Genomic DNA, 26,193 nt, shown 5'->3' on the forward strand with positions numbered 1-26,193 from the left:
CTCTGCCCCATGTCTTGCAGACAATCCTTAAATTCACGCCCATCACTACAATTACACCTCATCCTCACCATCTCACCAAAGGGGATCGCTTTGATTTGACATCTAGGATGTAAACTGGTAGCATAGGAAGGGGCAAACTCTAAGCCCATCGCAGTTCTCTGCAACTGTCTGAAACATTCATCATTATATTAACAAAACATTATTCTGCAGTATTATTTTAACCATTGCTATCAACATCTCTGTGCGCTCCAAGAAGTCAATTGACCGAGAACTCAAAATTTATCTCAGAGCCATGATGCTCTTCTCATGTTTAATACTCGTATATAATGAAACCAAATCAAGTGCCACCATTAGGATACCAGATTCCCATGGTATTTCACTTAACAGATTCAAGATTTGTTTTGCGACTGATATGAGAAGGTAGGTTGATCACATAAGGTTGTAAAAAGATATCTACAAACTTTGAAAAACGCTCAGTAGGCTTACCAATTCCCGTGAAAATAAGCCCAACTGCTGGAAAAAGTAAGTCTTTATGCATTTTAGGGAGTGTGTAAAGACAAGGATATCTAGGACGATCAACCAGTAAATAAAAGTATTCATCATCGCTAAGTAAACTGCTTTCATTTCATTTTTTTCAAAATCACCTTAATTAGTTTAGTCATTTCAGAGATAGGGGTGGATCCCAACTTCAGATAACATCTTATTATCCAATTGTGTATATATCTCATGGTCAATCATTTGATGCATAACCACAATGTGTCCGCCTTTGTCTGCTTCCCCGATTATTACATCTCTGTCACATTGTAACTGATCCCAGGCAATACATTGACCTGCGTTGAGAGTATCTTTACCCCTTCCAGAACTCATCATACTCTTCCTTTCCACTTAACTAGATCTGCACAAACCAATTAGTGAAAAAGCTCGAAATTCTTATCACTAGTCAATTGTGGCGTCCATCTAGATGAATATTTAAGTCCACTACCTACACTCAGATTTGTACTGATGTCTAAATCATTAAGAACCTTGGCAATCATAACCGGATCCTCTTAATAATCTGAGATTATTAATCTATAATAATAATCCATATTTGTAAAGCGCAAATATATCACCTTAAGGTTTTAAGGCGCAGGGGGTATTTGGGGAGTTTAAGTGAGATATTAACCAGAGTCACAGGGTGCTGCCTTAAGCCAGCGATCGAACCGTGAGCCCCTCGGCCCAGAGTCAGAGATTGATAATAACGCCAGAGTATCATAAATATCCTGAATTGCTAGACCACAGTATTTGTCACATCTGCCTTGTCACTGGATTTAGGCAAAAATACTTCTTAAGTTTCAGTCTTCTAACAAACTGAAATAAATCTATTTTCAAACCATACAAGACTCCACTGTTTTCTAGGCAGAACCCCATATTTGTTTCAAGTAGTGATTGCATATCATTACTAAGTTCCTTAATAGATAGATTATTGATAGAAACATCTAAATAAAGCAAGGCTAGTATCTTGCCTTTGGTTCCTACTACTTCTTATTGCAGGGCCGTCTCTTATCTGTTCTCCCTCCTCTTTTTCCCCCTTCTTGTTTTCTTGTATTGTCTGTTCTTGTATTCTGATCTCGAGTGCCCATACTGATTCTTCTAATTTTCCTCAAAAAAGTTCTATTACTAGAGTTTTGATTGGAGATACCTTTCTCCTGCATCTAATTTCTCACCTTCACTACTTGATATATTACTCAAAAGAGATAGAGCTCCCACTTATTACAAATGGTTCTTGATCTTATGGGTCTCATATTTTTTAACTAAAAGGTTTTATCTCTTGGCATATGTAAAGGCCCTGCTAGCATGATAGTCATTTCATCCTTTCTGAACTTCCTGACTTTCCTCTGTTAGATTTCCTCCTGATATTTACTCAATACCTCATTTAAAATTTCATAGTTCTTTTTTGTAGGTTCTGGAAGATTCATACCTTTAATCTCGAATTCCAAAGTTTGAATCTCTGACAGTAGTTTAGAGAATTTTCTCTGAGAATTCTCCTTCAGAATGTCCATCAAATTCATTTACTATGTGTGATGCTTCCGAATGTTCCACCACTCAACACATGAGAGTCCAGATACGCGTCTGATACAGTATGCCGTATTTCCTTAGCAATTAATTCACTGCCTATAAAGGTACGAGGTTGAAAGGCAATTCAATGTGTATATACAGAATTGTAGCAAATCACATTTCCCCATGGGGTGCATGCTGTTTGTCACATGACTAGTTGTTTTCTGAATATGCCAGTGTTGGTACTCTACCACAAACAGAAGCCATACTAGATATACCATGAAAGTCCCCACCAGTGAGCACCAAACATTGGAAGAACCATTCTCCAAATGCAATCAACTGTACCTTACAAAAAGGTAGTTATTTATTTTCTGCACCGAAACATAAATTTGAAAAAGATTAGCCTGTCAACCGTGAACACATCCAGTAGTCGGCAAGTCACCCGTTATGCAGGCTTCCATCCCACTTCTATCATAGCAGAACTAATAATACTGCACAGCAACAATCCTGTTGGGGCAAGTTATTCTGATAAGTCTGGAAAACCTCCCCCAAAGTACAAGCCTATAATCCACTGACCTGGAAAGGGCAACAAAACCTTACCTCAGTGTTAAAGCATCTGCTTCACAGTCCGCCACCAAGAATTCTCAGCCTACAACAGAGAAGATTAGGCAGACACTGCTGACTTATCTTCCCTTGCATCTAACAAGCAACTAGACCACCAACCCTTCACAGCCATATTGGGGGAACCAAGCATACTTTACTCAAGACATCCCTGAATGTCACGTTGCATACACATTAGATTAATATGAAAAGATCTAGAGGTCGATTGGCCCAGCAAAATTATCTTAAATCATCTGCTCTTAGAAGAGTAGAGCAAAAGAATATACGGATATATGTAGAATGTATAGGGGTGTGATACCTATGCACAGAATACAGACATGCAATACACAGGTAACCAACATGAAGTGTACCGCCATGTATATGCAGAAAAAGTAAGTGTATACTATTGCATATTACCCCTATACCTAGATCAATCAGGACAAGTTCTCATTCCACCTATTAACCACAATCACATCATACGGTTATATGGAAAATATAGTATACACAAAACAGTCATTCATTGTTGTAGAGAATCCGCAGGTCATCGACATCGTTCAAGCCATTCTGAGTGCCGTTAAGCATGTTAAGCAAATTCCATTCCCGTTTATCCAACAGTCCTGTGATGTTCCCTCCTCTGCTGTCCAAAGAACCACTTCTGCAAACTGACACTGTATTTCATCCTCAACGTGTTGATATTCGGTGAAGTGTCGTACCAGTGGTACCCACTCCATTTTACATTTAATTCTGCTCGTTTGTTGGGCAATCCTTTGTTTTACCATTTGTGTGGTTTGACCCACCTACACTTTCATACATGGAAATCAGAAAATGTACATTATGTTTTGTGTATTACAATTGGAAAAGGACTTAGTTAACACCTTAGCTGCTAGGTGTTTTCCCCTCCCATGCGGACTTTTTTTGATTATCATTTTGCATGACGAGCTCAGCTCGTCATCAGCACAGCTCAACCGTGCCTCATGACGAGCTGAGCTCGTCATGAGCATGGAAGGGGTTAAATACTCTATCATGCGTTTTACTGTTGAATGTGAATGTACACACTAAACCACCACCAACTTTGTATTGGCCTACTTTTTCAGGAAGGCCCCACTGTCTGCCACCGCACCCTAGTCCAACGCCTCAGCAACATCGGCATCCAAGAGAAGGCACTGGAGTGGATCATCTTGTTCCTCGCCGGAAGAACACAGAGAGTCCGCCTCCCCCCGTTTCGATCCGAGGCCACCGAAGTCATCTGCGGCGTCCCGCAAGGATCTTCACTCAGCCCCACCCTCTTCAACGTCTACATGAGACCGCTTGCAGCCATCGCACGCCAACACAACCTCAACATCATCTCCTACGCCGATGACACCCAGCTGATACTCTCCCTCACCAGAGACCCCGACACCGCCAGAACCAGCCTACACGAAGGGATGAAAGACGTCGCCGAGTGGATGAAGAACAGCCGCCTGAAACTGAACTCAGACAAGACGGAAGTCCTCATCCTGGGACCATCGCCCTCCGCCTGGGACGACTCCTGGTGGCCCCCCGCCCTGGGCACCACTCCCAAACCGACAGACCACGCACGCAACCTGGGCTTCATCCTGGACTCCTCACTCTCGATGACCAGACAAGTCAACGCAGTCTCCTCATCATGCTTTCACACCCTACGCATGCTTCGCAAGATCTTCCGATGGATCCCGACCGAAACCAGGAAGACGGTCACCCAAGCACTCGTCACCAGCCGACTGGACTACGGAAACACCCTCTACGCCGGAACCACAGCCAAGCTACAGAAAAGACTCCAACGCATCCAGAACGCCTCCGCCAGACTCATCCTGGACATCCCCCGACGCAGCCACATCTCCGGCCACCTAAGAGACCTACACTGGCTCCCCGTCAAGAAGAGGATCACGTTCCGGCTCCTCACCCACGCACACAAGTCTCTCCACGACCTGGGCCCCAAGTACCTCAACCACCGCCTGACCTTCTACACGCCCACCCGCCAGCTACGGTCTACTAGCCTCACCCTCGCCGCCGTACCACGCATCCGAAGAGCCACCGCCGGAGGCAGATCCTTCTCCTACCTGGCGGCCAAGACATGGAACTCCCTCCCCATCCACCTTCGGCTGACCCAGGACCATCTCGCCTTCAGGAAACAACTCAAGACCTGGCTGTTCAAGCAGTAGCGGACCCTTCCCCCCCAAGCGCCTTGAGACCCTTCCGGGTGAGTAGTGCGCTATACAAATGTTATGATTGACTGATTGATTGATGTCACATTTTCTGGGGGTGTCTTTATATGCTTTGACAATGTGATACCTAAAATACTTATTTCCATTATATGTGACCAAGAGTGCCTCCTTGCACATGTCTTGTACTAACCGCCAATTGTCTGTGATGATATATTTCACTTCCTAGCTTGCTGGTGAGAAAGTACTCGCTATCATTTGTTTCTTGGTCTCCTGACATTTATTGCTTGTTCACATCAAATATCTCCTGCTCTCTACCACTATATTTTCACTCTTTCAAGGCATCTGCACCATTTTACTTCTCTTAATTTTTCTTTAGCCCCCAATTTAACAGCGAGCACAAGGCTGCAGTCAGGAAGGCCTGCTACATTCCATTGAGCTGGGAAATTATCAAGTATCCCTTCTGCCTGTCCTGTTTTTCCTTAAAGGGTGTCATTTTATAATTTTCAAATATGAAATACACTGCTACTTGAGCCATAATCTTCTTTCTTGCATGTTATCTTCCCTTTCACCTATCACCCAGTGCTACCCCACCTTCAATTTTTCTTAAAACCCGAAGAAGTTGTACAACACCAGAGATTAAATGGTTCTGCTGTGGCCCGCTCTCATTCCATCCTCCCTGGTACAAACCCTACTGCCTCTACCCCATTCATGCATGAAAGTGTAGCACTTGGGAACATAAGGGTGGCGATGCAAATAAGAATCAACTTATGTGAATGAAAGCATAGGATTTACTTTACGCCTTACTAGCAGCATCTAAATCCTCATTGTGTGGTCCACCAAAATAGTCATGCGTAAAAACATTTCAGATTTGCCCAAAGGGAATCTAGGGAGGCCCGTTGAAGACTGGGTTTCCAAATACTTATCTTTCCCAGTGAGTAATAAGGTCAGGGATAAATATTTCAAATCCTGGCTGGAAGGAAAAGAATATTAATTTCTAATCTACCCGTGATTCAAAGGAAGAATACAATAAATATGTATCTGACCTAAGGTTCATTTAGCCCAATTTTTTCAGTTTTGAATCTCCAACATCTAAAAGTAATTTTTAATGTTAACCCCGTTAGACCAAGAGTGCATAAACTTTAATAATGCATTGCCTGCCATGATCTGCAAAGAGGTCAATCCGAGCTCAAGCGTAAGATTGACTAAGATAACATTTGGCAGCAGGCACAAGATGTGCTTCCACATATGCCCCTCAATGGTTTCCCATTAAACTCCTGAATCACAAGATAACAATTATGCACAACAGGGAGCCACCAAAGGCACTTTGCTTTCAAAAGCCTTTAATAGTACAGCCAGCTATAAATCTCCATAATTAAACATTACTAAAAAAAAAACTCCACATGCTGTCAGGACCCTTGTTTACATTAATTGAGGCTGTTCAGAACTAAGCAATTAAGTGGTGAAATGTATACTTAGTTATTTGTACAAACGTCACCAACAAAATAAAAGCTTTTATATATTCCCCCCAAATAACATTATTTTAGGTTTTTTTTCTATATTTACTGCAAGCTGATTTTGAGCAATGCAAGTCTGTAAATGTTCTAATTTCATCATGAGGACTATGGCAGTTTAGTCTATTAATTTAATGTCACCTGCATAAATTAAAGAGTAAAATAAGGGCCCATCTACTTTAGGTGAGGAGTTTAGTTCAAAGTTTGGATGGGGATTTGCTAAATGCAAAGCAAATAATTTCAGTGCCAAGATAGCGCCTTGCTTAAGGCCATACAGAAACTCACTATTAGATAACAGATGAGAACTATCTCGACCTGTGATCAACCCCGAAGAAAGGGGATCGGACAGGAGACCTGGAGACATACTCTAAAGCAGTGCTTAATTTGTAAAATTTTAAGTGCATGTGCTGAACTTTTTGGGAGGAGGCCACACCCACTTCCTTGGCTCCACTCACTTCATCTACTAGCCCCACCCACGTCCTCTATTGGCCCCAATCACATCCACAACTAGCACTACTGAAAACCAGATGTAATAACCAATCTGAATTTCAGTGTGCGACTCTCTACAAGAAGAAAGATCTTTCTTTCCAACTGTGACTCACATTTCCTGATGGTGAGCTATTGGGGAAAGCTGGGCAGTGATCTGTGTGCTGCAAAATCTACAGGATAGGGCCCTGATATCAGACAAATGCCCTCTTCCACCACTACCCTTCCCCAAGTTTAATACCGAACCACCTTTGACAGCTCTCTACCGAACCAGAAGACCTTCCTTCTCAATTGGAGTAGAAAAGAGATTGAGGGACCCACCGATGCTGAAATGTACTTTCAGAAACAATAGCTATACAAATCTATTCAAAGACCTTGGAGAACAAATGCCAGTCATCAGAGACAGAAGAAGATTCCTGATACCCACTAGATTGAGTCAGAGCCCTCAGAACAACATTGAAACAGTAGAAATCACCTATAACAATCACAAGGCCATTATGGTGTATAATTAATCTTTTATTTTTTGTGCCAGTCATTAACACCTGGAATGAAAATTATCATTTGAAGTTTCATAGACCCCCCACCACATTCTGTCTATAAATCCAAACACCCACACTGTGCACAAATACCATCTGCAGTCCCTTACACATACCTTATGCATTCATCATCTAAAGGATGTGTGAGTGACTAGAAACATCATTTACAGGTTTAACAATTTTTATGGTTCACTCTAACAATGATTGTGGCTGTTTCTAGGGTAGGGTTTCACATCTCTCAAACAAAACAATTTTTCACATATGCAATGCTGTAGCCCAGGGACCCATACCTGTGATTAAGTTGTAAAGGAACCAACTAGCATTTCTGCTGCATTATATTAAAAGTGGCCCACTGTTCTGCTATGGTTTAAAGATTGAGTGCTCCAAACCAGTTGAAGTCTTAATCAGGAGTACTATCCCTGCGTGTATAATACTGCACAGAAAAATAAATGCAATGTGTGATGACATTTGCCCCAAATAGGGGTTTTGCTCAATTTCTCTTTATTCCAGGATCTGATAGCTATTACAATATGAGAAGAGTATCAAACTACCATGATTTCACAATGCTTTTAATTTTGCCCTTCTACATTCCTTCCAACTTAACATCTGTGGACACAACAAACCTATAAAAAATCTAAAAGCACACAATCACTAGATTGAAGGGTGTCAATCAGTAGGGCATACTGACATTATGCAGTTTGTGGGTAGTACACAAGAAATGCCACCTCCTTAAAAAAAGAAATAGCAAGACACTGAAAAAGATTAATTTTGGCTAACACTTTTGAACAGCCGATCAGGAGCACAAGAACTACCACTTATAAAGAGAACATTGTTGTAATCCTTTACTCAAGCTCTTCACCTTATTTCCTGGCGACAATGGATTCCTGGAAAGGGACAGAATGTATACATAGGGAAAGAGGAAAACCCTTAGATGCAAAATAGCAGAGAACTGTGGGAATACTCATAAAGCATCAACAAGCAACTTATATATGGCTAACACACAAATAAGCATTTGGCTGCAGCACACTCACGTGTGCATTTTGTACAAACATTATGGATTCATCTATTGGCTGGTATTATTTAGGGATGTGTAAAGATTTTTTTTAAGCATTGCTCTGGACTTTCAGCTACATTCATGAAGCATTTTTGCGGACGCAAACGGTGCGAATCGCAGAATTCGGCCGTTTGCGCCCGCAAAAATGGCATTTGGAATTCATCAATGGCTCATGAACTCGCAATTTGAAAAATCGCAAAAAATTGCGATTTTTCAAATTGCAATCGCATTTAAGAAATCTCAATTTGAGATTCCTTAAATGCTATTCATGAATCATTAATAAATTGCGATTTCGCTATTTTTTGCCGCTATTTACCGCGAAGTCTGACTTCGTGGTAAATAGCGAAAACTGAGAAAAATGCACTTTTGCGCATTTTTCTCAGTTGTATGTTACACACACACACACACACATGTCCAAAGGACATGTGTGTGCGCAACATAAGTCGAAACTTACATTTCAGGGGTGCTACTGGGTGTCCTTTGGACACCCCTAGCACCCTTGAAATCGCATCCTTATTTGCGATTAGCAAATTGCTAATCGCAAATAAGGAATAACTCCCCATTCATTCCTATGAGAATGAATGGGGAGTTATTCCTTATTTGCGATTAGCAATTTGCTAATCACAAATAAGGAATGTGTAGGACTCGCAATTTATTTAGCGATTCCTACATGAATCCCATTTTGCAAGTCCTTAATAGTGATTCCTTAATAATCGCTATTAAGGACTCGCAAAACGGGACTTTGATGAATGTAGGGGTTTATTCCTTAGTGAAGTTTCCAAATATTCCCGGTTTAACTATGCCTTCGCAGATGAGCAGATTTTTTTGTGCACTGCAAGCTAATTTTTACTATACTATGATATAACTGCCACACTAATCGAACCCATCCAAGATGCAAAATATATGGATACTTTGTCTTTGAAGGTTTTCATTTTTCCAAGATTTTTTTTGCACGGTGGCAAATGTATGCATGAGACAGCATATGCACAGGACCCTCCACTACGCTGCAATTTTAGTAACTTTTGATTCGTTTGAGCTTGAAGCCATTTTTTTCCTCACTATCTGCAAATTGTGGCAGGAGAATTATGTGGAAAATCCATAATTACGCAAAAAACACTGAAGCAGCAGAAATGCAAAATTCCAGTGGCCCTGGTGTCAGGCACCATTTTCAGCCAACATGATTGGCTCACAGTAAACAAAAGGATAAACCGAAGAAAAATTGCCATTGGAGCACTTCTGAACAGTGGTTAACGACGGGAGAACAACTGGTCACACCCAGAGTCTGAAACTGTTCCAGTCGAGATCTAAGGAGGCCAGCAGCTTGCACCAATGTGGAATCTTAAACCATCCTTTGAGATATTCCCATCGAGAAACTCTGCCCAGCAGCACTTTCCCTCTGCCCAGGGCACATCGACTTGTTTTAGGTGTCTAGTTTTAAATGGCACTTAGTCCAGGTAATGGAATGATGCCAGAAGAAAACCAAGGCCCATCGAGGGGGCCAATAATAAAAGGAAGAAGTGACTAAGACTTGGACAGAACTAGACAGCCTGGCCCACATCTTACAACGATCATCTACAATGTGGCTTTTACTCACTTAAAAATTTGAAAACAAGACTGAGAGTTTGATCTGGTTGTGAAAGTGCAGGAAAGGCCGTTAAAGTTTGGAAAATAGAAGCAGATTGACTGGTATGGGAATAAAACAGTCTCTGATCAGCTCATATTTAAGGTAGTATTTACTTTAAAAGATATGAGTGCCACTTGCTGTGGAACAGTTTTTGAAAATTGAAAGAAAAAATACACACACACGATATATATATATATATATATATATATATATATATATATATATATATATATATATATATATATATATATATATATATATATATACGCACACACACACACACACGTCAGCGCCACACTTCAATATTTCTTTTCATGCATGTGAAGTGCATGGCGAGGTCGCTGTTTGGGAACTGCTATGTGACTGGATGAATGTTCAATTAATCTAGGTTGTGCTCTATTAGATGTCGGACTTTTAAAAGAACCACCAAAATGAAACGAGACTGGTCCAACGAACAAGTATCAAGAGTCCACAACAGATGAGCTATCCTGTCCAGCTGCAACCTAATCACGTTTTCTTCAGATGTCCGGGCGGAAGAATCCTGCTTACCTCATGACTGCTTGAAGAAAAGATGCGTGCTTGCTACCTTTAAAAATATCTTTCCTAGAGATTTAATTAAATAACAGCTTTGGGGGGGTCTTGTGGGATAAGCATAGCACCACGAAGCTGATAACGCAAGCAGAGTTCCAAAGGAACAATCAAATCAAAAAGGCAGGACCCCTCCCCTCATCTCACCTGGCCTGAGTTTGCGGTCTCAACTGCACTGAGCATGCATTCAGGGGGCTGCGGCATCTAACCAGCAGCTGGATTCAAAGTACAGCTGTTGCAATCCAGAATGCAGATTTTGTAGGCAATGCCACTCACTGGCATGGCGGTGCCCAACCCCATAATCGCAAAAACCACAGTTGATGGACAGAATGCAGAACAAGGTCATACATTCACCCCAGTACAGAGATCTGGGCCTAAATCCATCATTTTTTTTTGCACTCCACACCACCCCAGTTCAGACATGGCCATATGCAAATCAGTCTGACCCTGTCCCTCATAGGAACAGTCCAGCCCGAACTGCCCAGCCATGCCTTCCCTGGACCGGAAACAAGCTTACGAGGACCGGTTTCTGGCATTCCAGCCGTCTTCAGCCCGGCTTGCTTGAATCCAGTGGTGTGGAGAGCATGGGACTCACGTCTGAGCATACCCATCCCACTCGGGGTGACAAATGCAACAAGCATTTACAATGCAACGGTTTCGCCTTTGCAAAAGTTAGAGCTATTGGCATTGTAAATGACAAAATTTTTATTTATGTGTTGGTTTTGAAAACAGATAAATAAATGGCATTGTCATTTACATTGCCAACAGCGTAATCTCTCGCAAATGTAAGACCTATTGTACCCTACTGGACGAGCTCAGCAGACAGCAATTACTACCACACACACACCCAGAGCCAGCCACACACACACACATCCAGAGCCACACACCCCCAGAGCCACACACACACACACACACACACACCCAGTGCCACACACACACACACCCAGTGCCACACACACACACCCAGTGCCACACACACACACCCAGAGCCACACACACACACCCAGAGCCACACACACACACCCAGAGCCACACACACAAACCCAGAGCCACACACCCAGAGCCACACCCACCCACAAACCCAGAGCCACACCCACCCGCAAACCCAGAGCCACACACACCCACAAACCCAGAGCCACACACACCCACAAACCCAGAGCCACACACACCCACACACCCAGAGCCACACACACCCACACACCCAGAGCCACACACACCCACACACCCAGAGCCACACACACCCACACACCCACCCACACACCCAGAGCCACATACACCCACACACCCAGAGCCACACACACCCACACATCCAGCGCCACACACACCCAGCGCCACACACACCCACACACCCAGAGCCACACACACTCACACACCCAGAGCCACACACACCCAGAGCCACACACACCCAGAGCCACACACACCCACACACCTAGGATGCAATGACAGAAACAGCAACATACAAGTCGGGTGGCACACTATGTTAAGGCAGATTTTTATCATATATGTTTTTAAGCCACGCCCTTAATTAGACTGGCCACGCCCCTTGTAGAGACCCTCCAGTTTTTCGTCCCAGTTAAAGCCCTGCTGCTCCCTACGGGTTCCTCCATACACGGCGAACCTTCCCCATGGCCCACACATCTCCCCATATCTCAGCAGTGATCTTCGGTGCCCTTCACCCCTCCTCCTTGTGCTCCTCGCGCCGCGCTGGCAAAGAAACGTCTCATCATATTTGTTGCTATAGTTCGGTGCCTTTTAAAGGCTGAGGTGTCGACGGGCACCCTTGGCAGTACCAGCGCCCCAGCCCTGCTGGCCTTCATGGTGCGCTACTGCCCGGCTGACTCTGAACAGCTCCTTAATGATTTTAGAGGCAGCGCCGCGGCCCGTCCCTAAAGCACCACTGCGGCCTCATTTGCATGTAAACTACCCGTGAGGCACTGCGCAACGAGGACCGCGCCTGATATTCATATAACCTGCCGCTGCCAGCCTCGGCAATTAATTCTCGTTTCTTAATTGGGAACAATTCTTCTTTCTAATGGCGTAAGGTTGGAGGAAGCCTGACGGATGCCGGCGTGGACTGCAGCAAGCCACGTCCACCCAGTGTTACTCTGACCTGGGCGTGTCGCCCTTCGAGCACTCACCACTCCTGACCCCACTGTTCTCAAGGTCACAAGAGCAAGGGTCTGCCACAGGTCCACCCCACACCTAAGGACTCCTTAATAATGACCCCACCCTGGCGCGTGGCACCCCACCGGACCTGTATACTGCAATGTACCACGTGGTAGCATGCCGCCAAGGACACAATGCTATACTGCTGCGGTGTGTTTTAAAACCCGAGTGCATTCTGGGGCTTATAGGACTGATTCAGTTCCGTTGCTCCAAAAGAACTCAACTCACCCGCCTGAAAACAATGATTTGTAAAAGAAAAGCCCAGGACTCGGGCATTGCGTCCTTGAGAGAAGGCGTCGTCGGGACCCCTATCTGCCCTTGTGTGACAGGCAGGGAGCCTGGAATTGCCAATTTATGTAGGGCTCCAACATGTCTAGAAAGGATCTTTCCACCCTGAGGTGTTGCCTGCCTCTTGCGTTGATCAGTGCTTCGATATAATTTTGAAAGGCTGGGCACTGAAGCTGTTACCTGAGCGTTCACTTCGCTTCAATTGCTTTCTGCTCCACAGGACTGGAGACGAGGCTCTGCCCTCCTCCTTGAGGCATTAAAAGCCAAGTACAACAAGACGGCACTGCGGAGCTCACACCCAGAGCCAGCCACACACACACACCCAGAGCCACACACACCCACACACCCAGAGCCACACACACTCACACACACCCAGAGCCACACACACACACACCCAGAGCCCCACACACACACACAGAGCCACACACACACACACACACCCAGAGCCACACACACCCACACACACCCAGAGCCACACACACCCACACACACCCAGAGCCCCACACACACCCAGAGCCACACACATCCAGAGCCACACACATCCAGAGCCACACACATCCAGAGCCCCACACACACCCAGAGCCACACACGCCCACACACCCAGAGCCACACACACCCAGAGCCACACACACACCCAGAGCCACACACACACCCAGAGCCACACACACACCCAGAGCCACACACACACACCCAGAGCCACACACACACACCCAGAGCCACACACACACACAGAGCCACACACACACCCAGAGCCACACACACACCCAGAGCCACACACACACCCAGAGCCACACACACACCCACACACACCCAGAGCCACACACACCCAGAGCCACACACACCCAGAGCCACACACACCCAGAGCCACACACACCCAGAGCCACACACCCAGAGCCACACACCGACACACACACCCAGAGCCACACACACCCAGAGCCACACACACCCAGAGCCACACACCCAGAGCCACACACACCCAGAGCCACACACACCCACACACCTAGGATGCAATGACAGAAACAGCAACATACAAGTCGGGTTGCACACTATGTTAAGGCAGATTTTTATCGTATATGGTTTTAAGCCACGCCCTTAATTACACTGGCCACGCCCCTTGTAGAGACCCTCCAGTTTTTCGTCCCAGTTAAAGCCCTGCTGCTCCCTACGTGTTCCTCTACACACGGCGAACCCTCCCCATGGCCCACACATCTCCCCATATCTCAGCAGTGATCTTCGGTGCCCTTCACCCCTCCTCCTTGTGCTCCTCGCGCCGCGCTGGCAAGGAAACGTCTCATCATATTTGTTGCTATAGTTCGGTGCCTTTTAAAGGCACCCCTGGCAGTACCAGCGCCCCGGCCTTGAAGCATCGAGGCACTGAGGAAATAGGGAGAGGCAGAGCGGTAGGATCTGTAAGCGACATTGGACAGCATCGAACACGGACAGTGGGCGGGAGGGAGGAGGCACGGACAGTGGGCGGGCGGGAGGGAGAACTTCGAGAAGGCACGGACAACGGGACGGCGAGAGGGAGGGTGTATAGGAAGTGTTTCCTTGAAGCATTGAGGCACTGAGGAAATAGGGAGAGGCAGAGCGGTAGGATCTGTACGCGACATTGGACAGCATCGAACACGGACAGTGGGCAGGAGGGAGGAGGCACGGACAGTGGGTGGGCGGGAGGGAGAAGGCACGGACAACGGGACAGCGAGAGGGAGGGGGTGGGGGCCGGAATCAAAAAAAGACACGGAAACGCCCCCGAATCGCGTCGTGGCGGGGGAAAGAGTGATGGACAACCATGCCTTCCAATGGCTAGCCTCCATTTATGGAGCTAGCCAGTGGAAGAGCAGGCCGGACAAAGCCCCCGTACTGTTCTAACATAAGATTTCGCCTGCGCGAACGCTGCTGCGCAGGGAACGCCAGGCGAAACCTAAACAGTCGATGGACAGAATGCAGAACAATGTCATACATTCACCCCAGTACAGAGATCTGGCCCTAAATCCATCATTTTTTTGCACTCCACACCACCCCAGTTCAGACATGGCCATATGCAAATCAGTCTGTGTTAGACGGACCGGGAGGGTCGGCCGAGGTTACGGGGAGAGGTCTCCAGGGAGAGCCGTCTCCAACGACTGTACAGATAAGTAACTTCCCCCCCACAGACGGACACCACACAAGGTTGAAGGTTAACGAGACTTTATATGCAATTCTTAGGTTACGAGGATGGATACAAGGAGGTCTGGACTCAGGGGTCCCCTCGGTTCTAGTCTCTGGTTTAGGAAAGGGGTAGTCTTAGTTACCAATGAGTACAAAATAGCTCTCAATCCTCGAGCTCGGCGTTCTAGATGATCGGGCCGTGGAGGAGCCAAGCAGGTCCCGAGATGGATGAAGGAAGGACGACGGTCCGCGGCGGAGCCTGCAGGTCCCGGTGGAAGATGACGGTTACAACGGTCCGCGGCCACGCCAGCAGATCCCGACGACGATGAAGGATGAAGGTTACGACGGCTGTGGCAGCGCCAACAGGCAGGACGATGGTGCACAGGACAGAGCTATGGCAGCGCCAGTAGTCCGTCCAGGATGAGTTCCTCTTTACGTCTCTCGACTCCAAGATACAACTGCCTTCCTGCTCTGGAGCTGCCCCAGTTATAGGGCTGGCGTGCTTTGATGTCCGGACCCTCGCACTTGGAGGTCGGGAGGTCCGGGATGGGGGAGTCCAGACACCCAGCAGGGGGGTGGAGCCAGCGCCCAGGGAGGCGATGGGCGAGCGGCACTTGGTGGGGGAGAGCCATCGGCACCTCTTTCTCCCATTGACTTGCCAAGTAGCCCGCTCACCTCCTGGGTGGAGGGTGGTGCCGGAATGTCTGAGGCCGGGCCAGGCCCAGGGTTGAGGTCGATCGGGGGCCAGGCGGCCTCGTGGTGGAGTGTCCAAGATGGCGCCCCAGGCTGGGCGCGTGGGCCGGCAGTGGATCGGACCCTCGAGGTCGGCAGGCTCGAGGGCAGGGGTCCCTGAGGGGACGGAGGACGTGCAATGGTGGTGTGTGGTACTTGCGGGACTGGGCTCAGGCCTGGTTGGGCCGGGGGAGAGCGGCCCTTCATGTGTCCTGTCCAACATGCGTCCCCCCCAGCTGAAGGCGGGGAGAGTTACCCATCCTCTTGGGGACTCTCCTCGTCGAGGCGGAAAAACCGGGACAGGCCATCCGCGTTGGCGTGATCTGGCCCAGGCCGGTGTTCGACTGTGAAGTCCATACCTTGCAAGGAGATGGACCAGCGTAGCAACTTTGGGTTCTCCCCCCGCATATGCATCAGCCATTGCAGGGGTCGGTGGTCGGTCTGCACCCGAAAGTGGGTGCCGAAAAGGTAGGGCCGGAGCTTCTTGAGGGCCCATACCACAGCGAAGGCTTCCCTCTCTATGGTGCTCCAGCGTTGCTCCCGTGGTAGGAGTCTCCGGCTGATGAAGGCCACCGGTTGATCAAGGCCTTCGGTGTTCACTTGAGACAGGACTGCCCGAATGCCCTGGTCGGAGGCGTCCGTCTGGACGACGAACTCCCGGCTGTAGTCTGGGGCCTGGAGCACAGGGGCGGAACACATGGCGGCCTTTAATTGTTCAAATGCAGTTTGACACTCTGGGGTCCAGGTGACTTTCTTGGGCTGGTTCTTTGACGTGAGTTCTGTGAGGGGCCCCACTATGGTACCATAGTCTTTTACGAACCTTCGGTAGTAGCCCGTGAGGCCCAGGAAGGCTCGTACCTCGGTTTGGGTGATGGGGGGCTGCCAGGCCTGGATGGCGGCAATTTTCAGCTGTAGCGGGGCCACTAGGCCGCTTCCCACCTGGTGTCCGAGGTAGGTTACAGACCCTTGCCCAATTTGACACTTGCTGGCCTTGATCGTGAGGCCAGCTCGCTGAAGGGCTTGCAGCACTGCTCGGAGGTGGTGGAGGTGCTCGGTCCAATGGTGGCTGTATACAGCGATGTCGTCTAGGTAGGCGGCGCTGAATCCTTCGAGCCCCGCCAGGACCTGATTGACGAGCCGTTGGAATGTTGCTGGGGCATTCTTCATGCCGAAGGGCATGACCGTGAAATGGTAATGGCCATCGGGGGTGGAGAAGGCAGAACGTTCTTGCGCCCGGGGTGTGAGGCCGATCTGCCAATAGCCTGCTGTCAAGTCGAAGATGCTGAGGTAGCGGGCAGCTCCCATTCGGTCGACTAGTTCATCTGCCCGGGGGGATGGGGTGCGCGTCTGTTCGGGTGACCGCATTCAAGCCCCGGTAGTCGACGCAGAACCGGAGTTCGGGTGTGGTGCCGGGGGCAGCTGCTTTGGGGACCAGTACGACAGGGCTGGCCCAGGGACTGTCTGAGGGCTCGATGACCCCGATCGTGAGCATCTTGGCTATTTCTTCCTGGATGCAGGCCCGTACCCGGTCTGGCACGCGGTAGGCCCGGTGGCGGATAGGGGGGCTGTCCCCGGTATCCACATCGTGCACACACCAGGAAGTGACACCCGGGGTGAGGGAGAACAGGCTGGCGAACTGTGATAGGAGGGCTTGACACTCCTGGCGTTGTTCTCTGGTGAGGGCCTCTGAGAGCCGGACCCCATCCACGGAGCCGTCTTGCTCTTGAGTCCGTAGGAGGTCAGGGAGAGGCTCGGAGTCTTCTTCAACCCCAGTGTCTGTGGCCATCAGGAGGCTGAGCTCTGTTCGCACAAAGTGGGGCTTTAGTCTGTTAGCGTGGAGGACCCGGAGAGGGTTCCGGGAGGATTCCATGTCGATGAGATAAGTGGCAGGCCCCTTGCGCTCTATTACTTTGAAGGGCCCCGTCCATTTGTCTTGCAGGGCGCATGGCTCAGTGGGGGACATCACCCATACCTGTTGGCCAGGTTCGAATTCAATGGATGAGGCATTCTGGTCATACCATTTTTTCATGTCCTCTTGACTGGCCTCTAGGTTGGCCTTCGCTAGTTCTCTGAACCGCCGGGTCTGGTTGCGGAGGGTGAGGAGGTACCGGAAGACATCTGGAGGGTTCTTTAGCGGAGGCATCTCCCAGCCTTCTTTGACGAGACTGAGCGGCCCTCGCACTGGGTGTCCATATAGCAGTTCAAATGGGCTGAAGCCCAGGGATTTCTGGGGGACTTCTCGATATGCGAAGAGGAGGCACGGCAGCAGCACATCCCACTGGCGACGGAGGGGCTCTTCCAACCCCCCGATCATTCCCTTTAGCGTGCGGTTGAACCGCTCAACGAGTCCGTTCCCTTGAGGGTGATAGGGGGTTGTGAATCTGTAGGTGACCCCGCACTGTTGCCAGAGGGACTTCATGTATTTGGAAATAAAGTTCGTGCCTCTGTCGCTGACGACTTCTCGGGGGAAGCCCACACGGGAGAAGATCCCCATCAGGGCCCGGCCGACCACCGGGGCTGTCACAGTTCGCAGAGGAACAGCCTCAGGGTAGCGGGTGGCGTGGTCCACTAGCACCAGGATGAATCGATGGCCTTGTTTTGTGCGTGGGTCCAAGGGCCCCACAATGTCTATTCCGACTCTCTCAAACGGGGTAGTGACCACGGGAAAAGGTTGCAGGGGAGCCTTTAGTTTGCGGCCGCTCTTCCCACTGGCTTGGCACGTGGGGCAAGATCGGCAATGCTGGTGCACATCGTTTCTCATTTTGGGCCAGAAGAAGTGGGTCACTAGGCGACTGTAGGTTTTATCTTGTCCCAGATGTCCTGCCAGGGGGACATCGTGGGCCAGGTTTAACAGGAAGTCTCTGAAACGGAGGGGTACCACTAGTACTCGGTTGCTCCCCAGCTCGGCGATTCTTTGCTCGCTGTACAGCAGATCATTGTCCCAGTAGACCCAATGAGTTCCGGGGGTATCCCCTGCGCTTTGGGCGAGCGCTTGCTGGCGGAGTCCCTCGAGGGAGGGACAGGTCTTCTGTTCTTTGCGAAATTGTTCTTGCGTGGGCCCCCCTTCTTGAGGCCACTGGTCGAGGTTAGCGAGGTCGGTGGGTTGAGCTGGTTCGGCGGGAATGTTACGGTCGGTGTTTTCGGCCGGGGCGACCGGAGGCGGTGGCGCCGGCCATTCGGGTTCTTCTGGCTGATGGTTGGCACGGGCGGCCATGGAACGGGTGGTGACGCACGCCCAGTCGGGGACGCCCAACATCCCCAGGTGTTCCTTTCGCTCCACGGCGGCCCACGGAGAGCTTTCCAGGTCATTGCCCAGGAGGCAGTCTACGGGGGCATCGTCTCGGACCGTCACTTTCAACATGCCGGAGACCCCCCCCCCATTCGAAGGGGACGCAGGCCATCCGACACAGGCTCTCCGAGTTATCGGCTGATCGTACAGGGCAGAGAATGTTCGGTAGATACTGTTCTGGGGCCACCAGGTGACAGCGGACGGCTGTTACACTGGCCCCGGTGTCACGAAGGGCTTCGGCCTGGTGTCCATTGATGCTCACCCATTGGCTGTACTTCTGGGTGTTAGCGGGTAGGGGGACCCGCGGGACCATGTCTTTCCCCCCTAAGCAGGCTAGAGTCATGGCGGCTGGCTCCCACTCTTGATGCTCTTGTTCGTACTCTTCCTGTTCCTCGGAGATCTGTTCTTCCCCTAGGGCTGCAGCGGCCACTTGGCGGGGTCTTGGGCTCTGGTACTGCGGGCAGTTTGGGTCGTTCGCATAGTGGCCGACTCGTTGACATCGGTGACACGTGACATTGGCTCTGTACCCCGGTCGCGCTGGGGTGCTGCCCCGGTTGGCCGGGGGGGTGGTGTTGGTAGCGGGGGCGACCGGGGCGTTGTCTCTTCCTCGCCCTTGGCCCCCTCCTCCTCCTCTGGGTCGGTGCTGACCATTGTTGTTCCGGTTCTGTTCGTAGGACCCATTCCGGCCCACTCTGGTGATCTCCCACCGGTCAGCTTCGGCTGCGAGCTGCCGGGGATCCGTTAACTTGCTGTCGAGGAGGTGTTGGCGGAGTTCAATGAAGCAATTGTTCGACAGATGCTCCCATACCATCAGGTTAAATAGTTGCTCGTAGGTCGTGACGTTGCTTCCTCGGATCCAGCCCTCGAAGGCTCGGCTAAAGTATGTTACATAGTCCACCCAAGTTGTACCCGGGATGCGGGTGCAGTCTCGGAACCTCTGACGGTACATCTCGGGTGTGAGACCATAGCGGGTGAGGAGGGCCGCTTTCATATGGTCGTAGGAGGTCATCTGGTGGTCCGGGAGCTGTAGTAGGGTGTCGCGGCCCTCATTGAGGAATCTTCCCCAGAGACCGGCTCCCCAGTCGCTTCTATCGATCCGGTGTGCAGTCATAGCGATTTCATAGGCTTTAAACCATTGCTGGATGTCGTCCTCTCTGAAGTATTCTCGGACAACATCCTTGGGGATGTGTACCTTTTTGTCTGTGGCCCCTGAGGTGGGGGGTCGCTCGGGTACCCCTGCTTCTTTATTCTGCTTGCGTAGGTTGATCTCAGCTAGGTTTCGTTCGTGTTCGTACGCTAGTTTTTTTTCCTCGAGCTCCCTTTGTCTCTGTTTCTCCTCTCTTTCTTCTCGGAGACGCAGGTGCTCTAAGTTGATTTTTTGTTCGGCCAACTTAAGTTCAACGTCCATTTTAAGTCGGGCCATTTCTAGTTCGTGTAGTCGGGTCCTTTCTCTTTCCTGGATCTCGCCTTGCGAGAGACCCGTTCTTTGCCCTTCCGGGGCCGTGGTCGTTTTTTCTACGGTGCTTTGATCAGGGGTTCCGGCAGCCCCGGTTTCTGCCCAAGATTCTAGGGCATGCTTAAAATCGTCCTTGGTACTCAGTCCGGTGGTAGCGATACCCAGTTCGATGCAGAATTGTTTAAGTTCACGATGGTTGTACTCCTCCAATTTCTCCATTTGGAATTTCTCGGTTGATCCGCTCTCTTTCGTGGTCATTGTGACTTCGTCGTGGGGTGAGCTACTCTCTGTACGTTTATGCGGTGATTCGGATCGCGCCGCTGGCCACCAATGTTAGACGGACCGGGAGGGTCGGCCGAGGTTACGGGGAGAGGTCTCCAGGGAGAGCCGTCTCCAACGACTGTACAGATAAGTAACTTCCCCCCCCACAGACGGACACCACACAAGGTTGAAGGTTAACGAGACTTTATATGCAATTCTTAGGTTACGAGGATGGATACAAGGAGGTCTGGACTCAGGGGTCCCCTCGGTTCTAGTCTCTGGTTTAGGAAAGGGGTAGCGGGACAGTCTTAGTTACCAATGAGTACAAAATAGCTCTCAATCCTCGAGCTCGGCGTTCTAGATGATCGGGCCGTGGAGGAGCCAAGCAGGTCCCGAGATGGATGAAGGAAGGACGACGGTCCGCGGCGGAGCCTGCAGGTCCCGGTGGAAGATGACGGTTACAACGGTCCGCGGCCACGCCAGCAGATCCCGACGACGATGAAGGATGAAGGTTACGACGGCTGTGGCAGCGCCAACAGGCAGGACGATGGTGCACAGGACAGAGCTATGGCAGCGCCAGTAGTCCGTCCAGGATGAGTTCCTCTTTACGTCTCTCGACTCCAAGATACAACTGCCTTCCTGCTCTGGAGCTGCCCCAGTTATAGGGCTGGCGTGCTTTGATGTCCGGACCCTCGCACTTGGAGGTCGGGAGGTCCGGGATGGGGGAGTCCAGACACCCAGCAGGGGGGTGGAGCCAGCGCCCGGGGAGGCGATGGGCGAGCGGCACTTGGTGGGGGAGAGCCATCGGCACCTCTTTCTCCCATTGACTTGCCAAGTAGCCCGCTCACCTCCTGGGTGGAGGGTGGTGCCGGAATGTCTGAGGCCGGGCCAGGCCCAGGGTTGAGGTCGATCGGGGGCCAGGCGGCCTCGTGGTGGAGTGTCCAAGATGGCGCCCCAGGCTGGGCGCGTGGGCCGGCAGTGGATCGGACCCTCGAGGTCGGCAGGCTCGAGGGCAGGGGTCCCTGAGGGGACGGAGGACGTGCAATGGTGGTGTGTGGTACTTGCGGGACTGGGCTCAGGCCTGGTTGGGCCGGGGGAGAGCGGCCCTTCATGTGGCCTGTCCAACAGTCTGACCCTGTGCCTCATGGGAACAGTCCAGTCCGTACTGCCAAGCCATGTCTTCCCTGGACCGGAAACAAGCTTCGGAGGACCGGTTTCTGGCATTCCAGCCGTCTTCAGCCCGGCTTGCTTGAATCCAGTGGAGTGGAGAGCATGGGACTCGCGTCTGAGCATACCCATCCCACTCGGGGTGACAAATGCAAAAACCACAGTTGATGGGCAGATTGCAGAACAATGTCATACATTCACCCCAGTACAGAGATCTGGGCCTAAATGCATCATTTTTTTGCACTCCACACCACCCCAGTTCAGACATGGCCATATGCAAATCAGTCTGACCCTGTGCCTCATGGGAACAGTCCAGCCCGAACTGCCAAGCCATGCCTTCCCTGGACCGGAAACAAGCTTCCGAGGACCGGTTTCTGGAATTCCAGCCCGGCTTGCTTGAATCCAGTGGTGTGGAGAGCATGGGACTCGCGTCTGAGCCTACCCATCCCACTCGGGGTGACAAATGCAAAAACCACAGTTGATGGACAGAATGCAGAACAATGTCACACATTCCTGAGGACCGTCGGAAGCGCCGGAGGGACTCGGCAACAGTGGCTGCGAATATTTCCGGTCACGTTGGGGACACGTGAACATTTGACACGGTGTCCTAATGAGAGGTGCTGGTACGTGCTGATGTAGCGCCCTCAAGGTCTACATTTGTCTGAAAAGACTGAGAATAGTTAACCCCTCTTATGCCCTGATGAAATCGCTAAAACGTGGAGCGATGAAACATGTCGGCTTGAGGACATAAATCACCATGGTATACAAGTAACCATTTTTAAACAAGCGTCAGAATAAAACGGTAAAGCAAGCAAAGCCCTACTACACATTATCTTTTGTGTTTGGTCAGGGGTCTATTTATCTATTTATCTGTTTATGTACACTACAAGTGTGTGTCAGTGTTGATACGTCTGTCACTATTTGTGTTTTTCACCACTATTCTCACGTCCGCACTATTATTCTTTCTAGTGCACGTTTGTCTTTTCACATAGAGAGAGTGGCCAATGATGAGAAGTGGGTATACCGGTAATTACTAACCGGGAACCCCCTCGGGTTGTTCTACCGTGAGGTACTCTCTCTATTTTTTGGGTGAACTGTATGTGGTCCTATGTGATTTTATAACAAGCACGCATCCTGACCTAAGGATTTATGTTATTGGACTAATTCCTGGGAATATTAATGACAAGTAGTGCCTATCTTGTTGGTCCTTTATACGGATGCGGTTGTATGTAGGTGAGGCTCCAATTGTTTGAAGGCCCTTTCATTAAGACAAAGGATTAGAACACTCCCCTGGTACTGCAGATGATAAAACTACACAATAAAGGTATTAAAGCTAAGAATACTGCATAATTACAGGAAATAATATTCACAGAAATTGAAGGGTGAATAATGCAATGGGAATAAATATTTTGTTCTTCTCAGGTCATGTGATCCATGAATGTTGTGGGATCCATGCTCTAGTGAACAGAATAATTCACTTATCTCATGCACTGAACTAAATACTGCAAATATGTAGGCAGGCACAGAAGGAGTGTTGCTGCACATCGATGGACACTGAGGCAAAGAATCCCAAGTGTTCGGTAAATGAATATTGCACAATCTCAGGTGTTAGGTAAATGAACACTGCATAATCCCAGACATTCAGGGAAAGAAATTATTAAAATCCCAGGAAGTTAAAGATGTTTTCTATGTTATGCACTGTGCTAATAAATTCTGTACAATCCAAGTATTCCAGTCAACAACCATTAAGAAAAATGTATATCTGACCCGTTAATAGGTAACCTTGCAGTTATTATATGGACACACAAGGTTAAGGTACTGTATCCATATAATAACTGTAAGGGTACCTGTTAACTGTAAGGGTACCGGTTAACTGGTCAGATATACATTTTTCTTAATGGTTGTTGACTTGAACTACGGAACATCTCAGTGCTCTGTAAGTATGTCCTTGCAGGAAATATATGGACACACAAGGTTACATAACCACTTCGATGTGATTTCAAAAGGTGTTGATTTTTTTCTCTCTAGCCCCACCCACACCGACTCCGCACCCATTGACCCCACCCTCACTGGTGTAGCCCTCAGCCACAAACCACACTGTAAATTTGGCCCCCGAGATAAAGTTTGTGAGTACCCGTGCTCTAAACAGTAATTCAGTAATTTCTTCCAGAGTTGTGCTCCTTTGACAAATACAAAATCTACACAGCAACCGAGGTGTCATCAACCGAACTAGGCCCAAAAAGGCAGTCACTGAACCACAAATAAATAAATGCATGATTTATAGGATGGAACTTCAATACGCTAGTTAAATAAGGAGCAAACGTTGATTAAACTTTGCAATCAGCTCATAAGGTACAGCACAAATTGGCCTCTTCTAAACATTTAAACTAGAGAATTGGTATAGAGAATTTGTGTAGGTTCAATCAGCACATTAAATGGTAAATATGGAAGTACTAGTACTCACTATCTAGAGTACTTTTTTGCTCCTGAGAAACTGAGTTTTCCCCCCAGACATTTATTGTAGAAATTCAAAACCCCTCGACCGAAGAGGATAGATACTTCTGCATTAGAAATACTACAAACATTTAGCTTCCATTTCAAACAGAAAAGCTTAGATATTCAAAGACTGGCAGTGTTAACCTAGTAAAAAAATGCCTAAAATGTCAGGGGTAGTGAGGGGATTCCCCACACAAGGCGGAAAATAAGGTTACGACGATACAGCGGGAGAAGCATTAGAGACAAGCGAATAAAGACAACTAGGAGACGAGGGGTGCAAGGGAGATGACAAAAAACGAGGGGGAGTCGTCATACCACAACAGACTAAAAACTGGCAAATATCGCAAGAGACAAGTATGAGGTTATATTACGATAGACACGCGGAGAAAAAGTCAGGAGGAATGAAATATGATGAGGCACCAGCACAAAAGAGGCCGGAAAGAATGAGACGCAATACAGTAGAGAGCAGAGAGTTAGAGTGGTGCAATCAAAGGTAGCTAAGAAAAACAACAAAAGATCTGAATAAAAAACCTGCGAGATACGCGCAGATGCGTGAAACGGGCGATAGAAATAAAAGTTCGAAACATCATAAACACAAAATGTGTCCTGGTAAGCAGAAGAAAATCCCCACACTCGACTCTGGAACCCCCAGTTCACCACTCATTCCACGCACTCTGCTCCTCAATCCATGCCGCATCATGCCACCCTCGACATCACCATCCTGTCCCCGTCCCACTCGCTATATGTCTCTAGGTCGGTCTCCATCGACCCATCTATTACCCTAGCCTCCTCCACATATGTATACCATACTCACTTTCTCATAATCCTGTCACCTTTACATACCTCCACTATGCTCCTCTCTACTCATCCCCTGCATAGCCTCCTACTCCTTCCTCTTTATTTCTCACGCTGTCCTGCTCTTCGTCCCCTCCTGTCCAATGCCACCCTTTCTTCCCTCCTCCCAAGTCCCTAACGTTCCCCTTAGCATCCCAACAACCTCACCCGAAGAGGCCACTGAAGAAGGACTTGGAAGAACGCATCTTCGCATCTGCTTCGGCCATAAGCGCTAGCGCCTCTTTCTCTTTAGCCGAGGTATCCATGGCTGTTTCAGTACACCACCAAACAGCAGGGATGACAAGAACCGAGCCGATTGCGTCACTTCCGCCTCACACTGACAGCCACCTACTCCCGAAATGTTCATGCGCAGATCAAACTCATTTGGACCAGTTACCGTTCTCCTGTCACGTGATCGTCAGCTCTGACTACGCACGCGCTCAACAGAGCCAGGAAGTGAAGCAGACAGCGTACTGCCTGGCGTGAAAATGACCGAAAACTTCTGAAGCTTCGTTTATCACCACGGTGGAGCTAAATGCAGAAATATAACAATAGACAGAAACTGCTGCTGCTTATTGCAAAAGAATCAGCATCCCAGGGCCCCCCTTCACAATAATAATGAAAAGGACTTACCGGACGCGCCGCCGTCGTACTGGCATGTTTAGTTGGTTTCCCGACTCCAGTGCATGAGAAATTAAACGTGATCGTTCGTCATAATCGTGCTCCTGAACAATGCCATT

The 26,193-nt window shown here is 49.0% G+C and overlaps 1 protein-coding gene across 1 annotated transcript in view; it reads right to left on the reverse strand.

The window, feature by feature from the left end:
• The window catches only part of NAPA (NSF attachment protein alpha), a 218,850-nt gene extending 193,022 nt beyond the window's left edge, over positions 1-25,828 (reverse strand). The window contains exon 1 of the mRNA XM_086938646.1: positions 25,622-25,828. Within this exon, the coding sequence (XP_086794772.1) occupies positions 25,622-25,719 (98 nt within the window). The 5' untranslated portion in view covers positions 25,720-25,828. The remainder of the gene's footprint in view (positions 1-25,621) is intronic.
• Positions 25,829-26,193: the final 365 nt, after the last annotated feature.

This window comes from Lissotriton vulgaris, chromosome 9, assembly GCF_964263255.1.
Source record: "Lissotriton vulgaris chromosome 9, aLisVul1.2, whole genome shotgun sequence".
In the NCBI taxonomy this organism is placed as follows: domain Eukaryota; kingdom Metazoa; phylum Chordata; class Amphibia; order Caudata; family Salamandridae; genus Lissotriton; species Lissotriton vulgaris.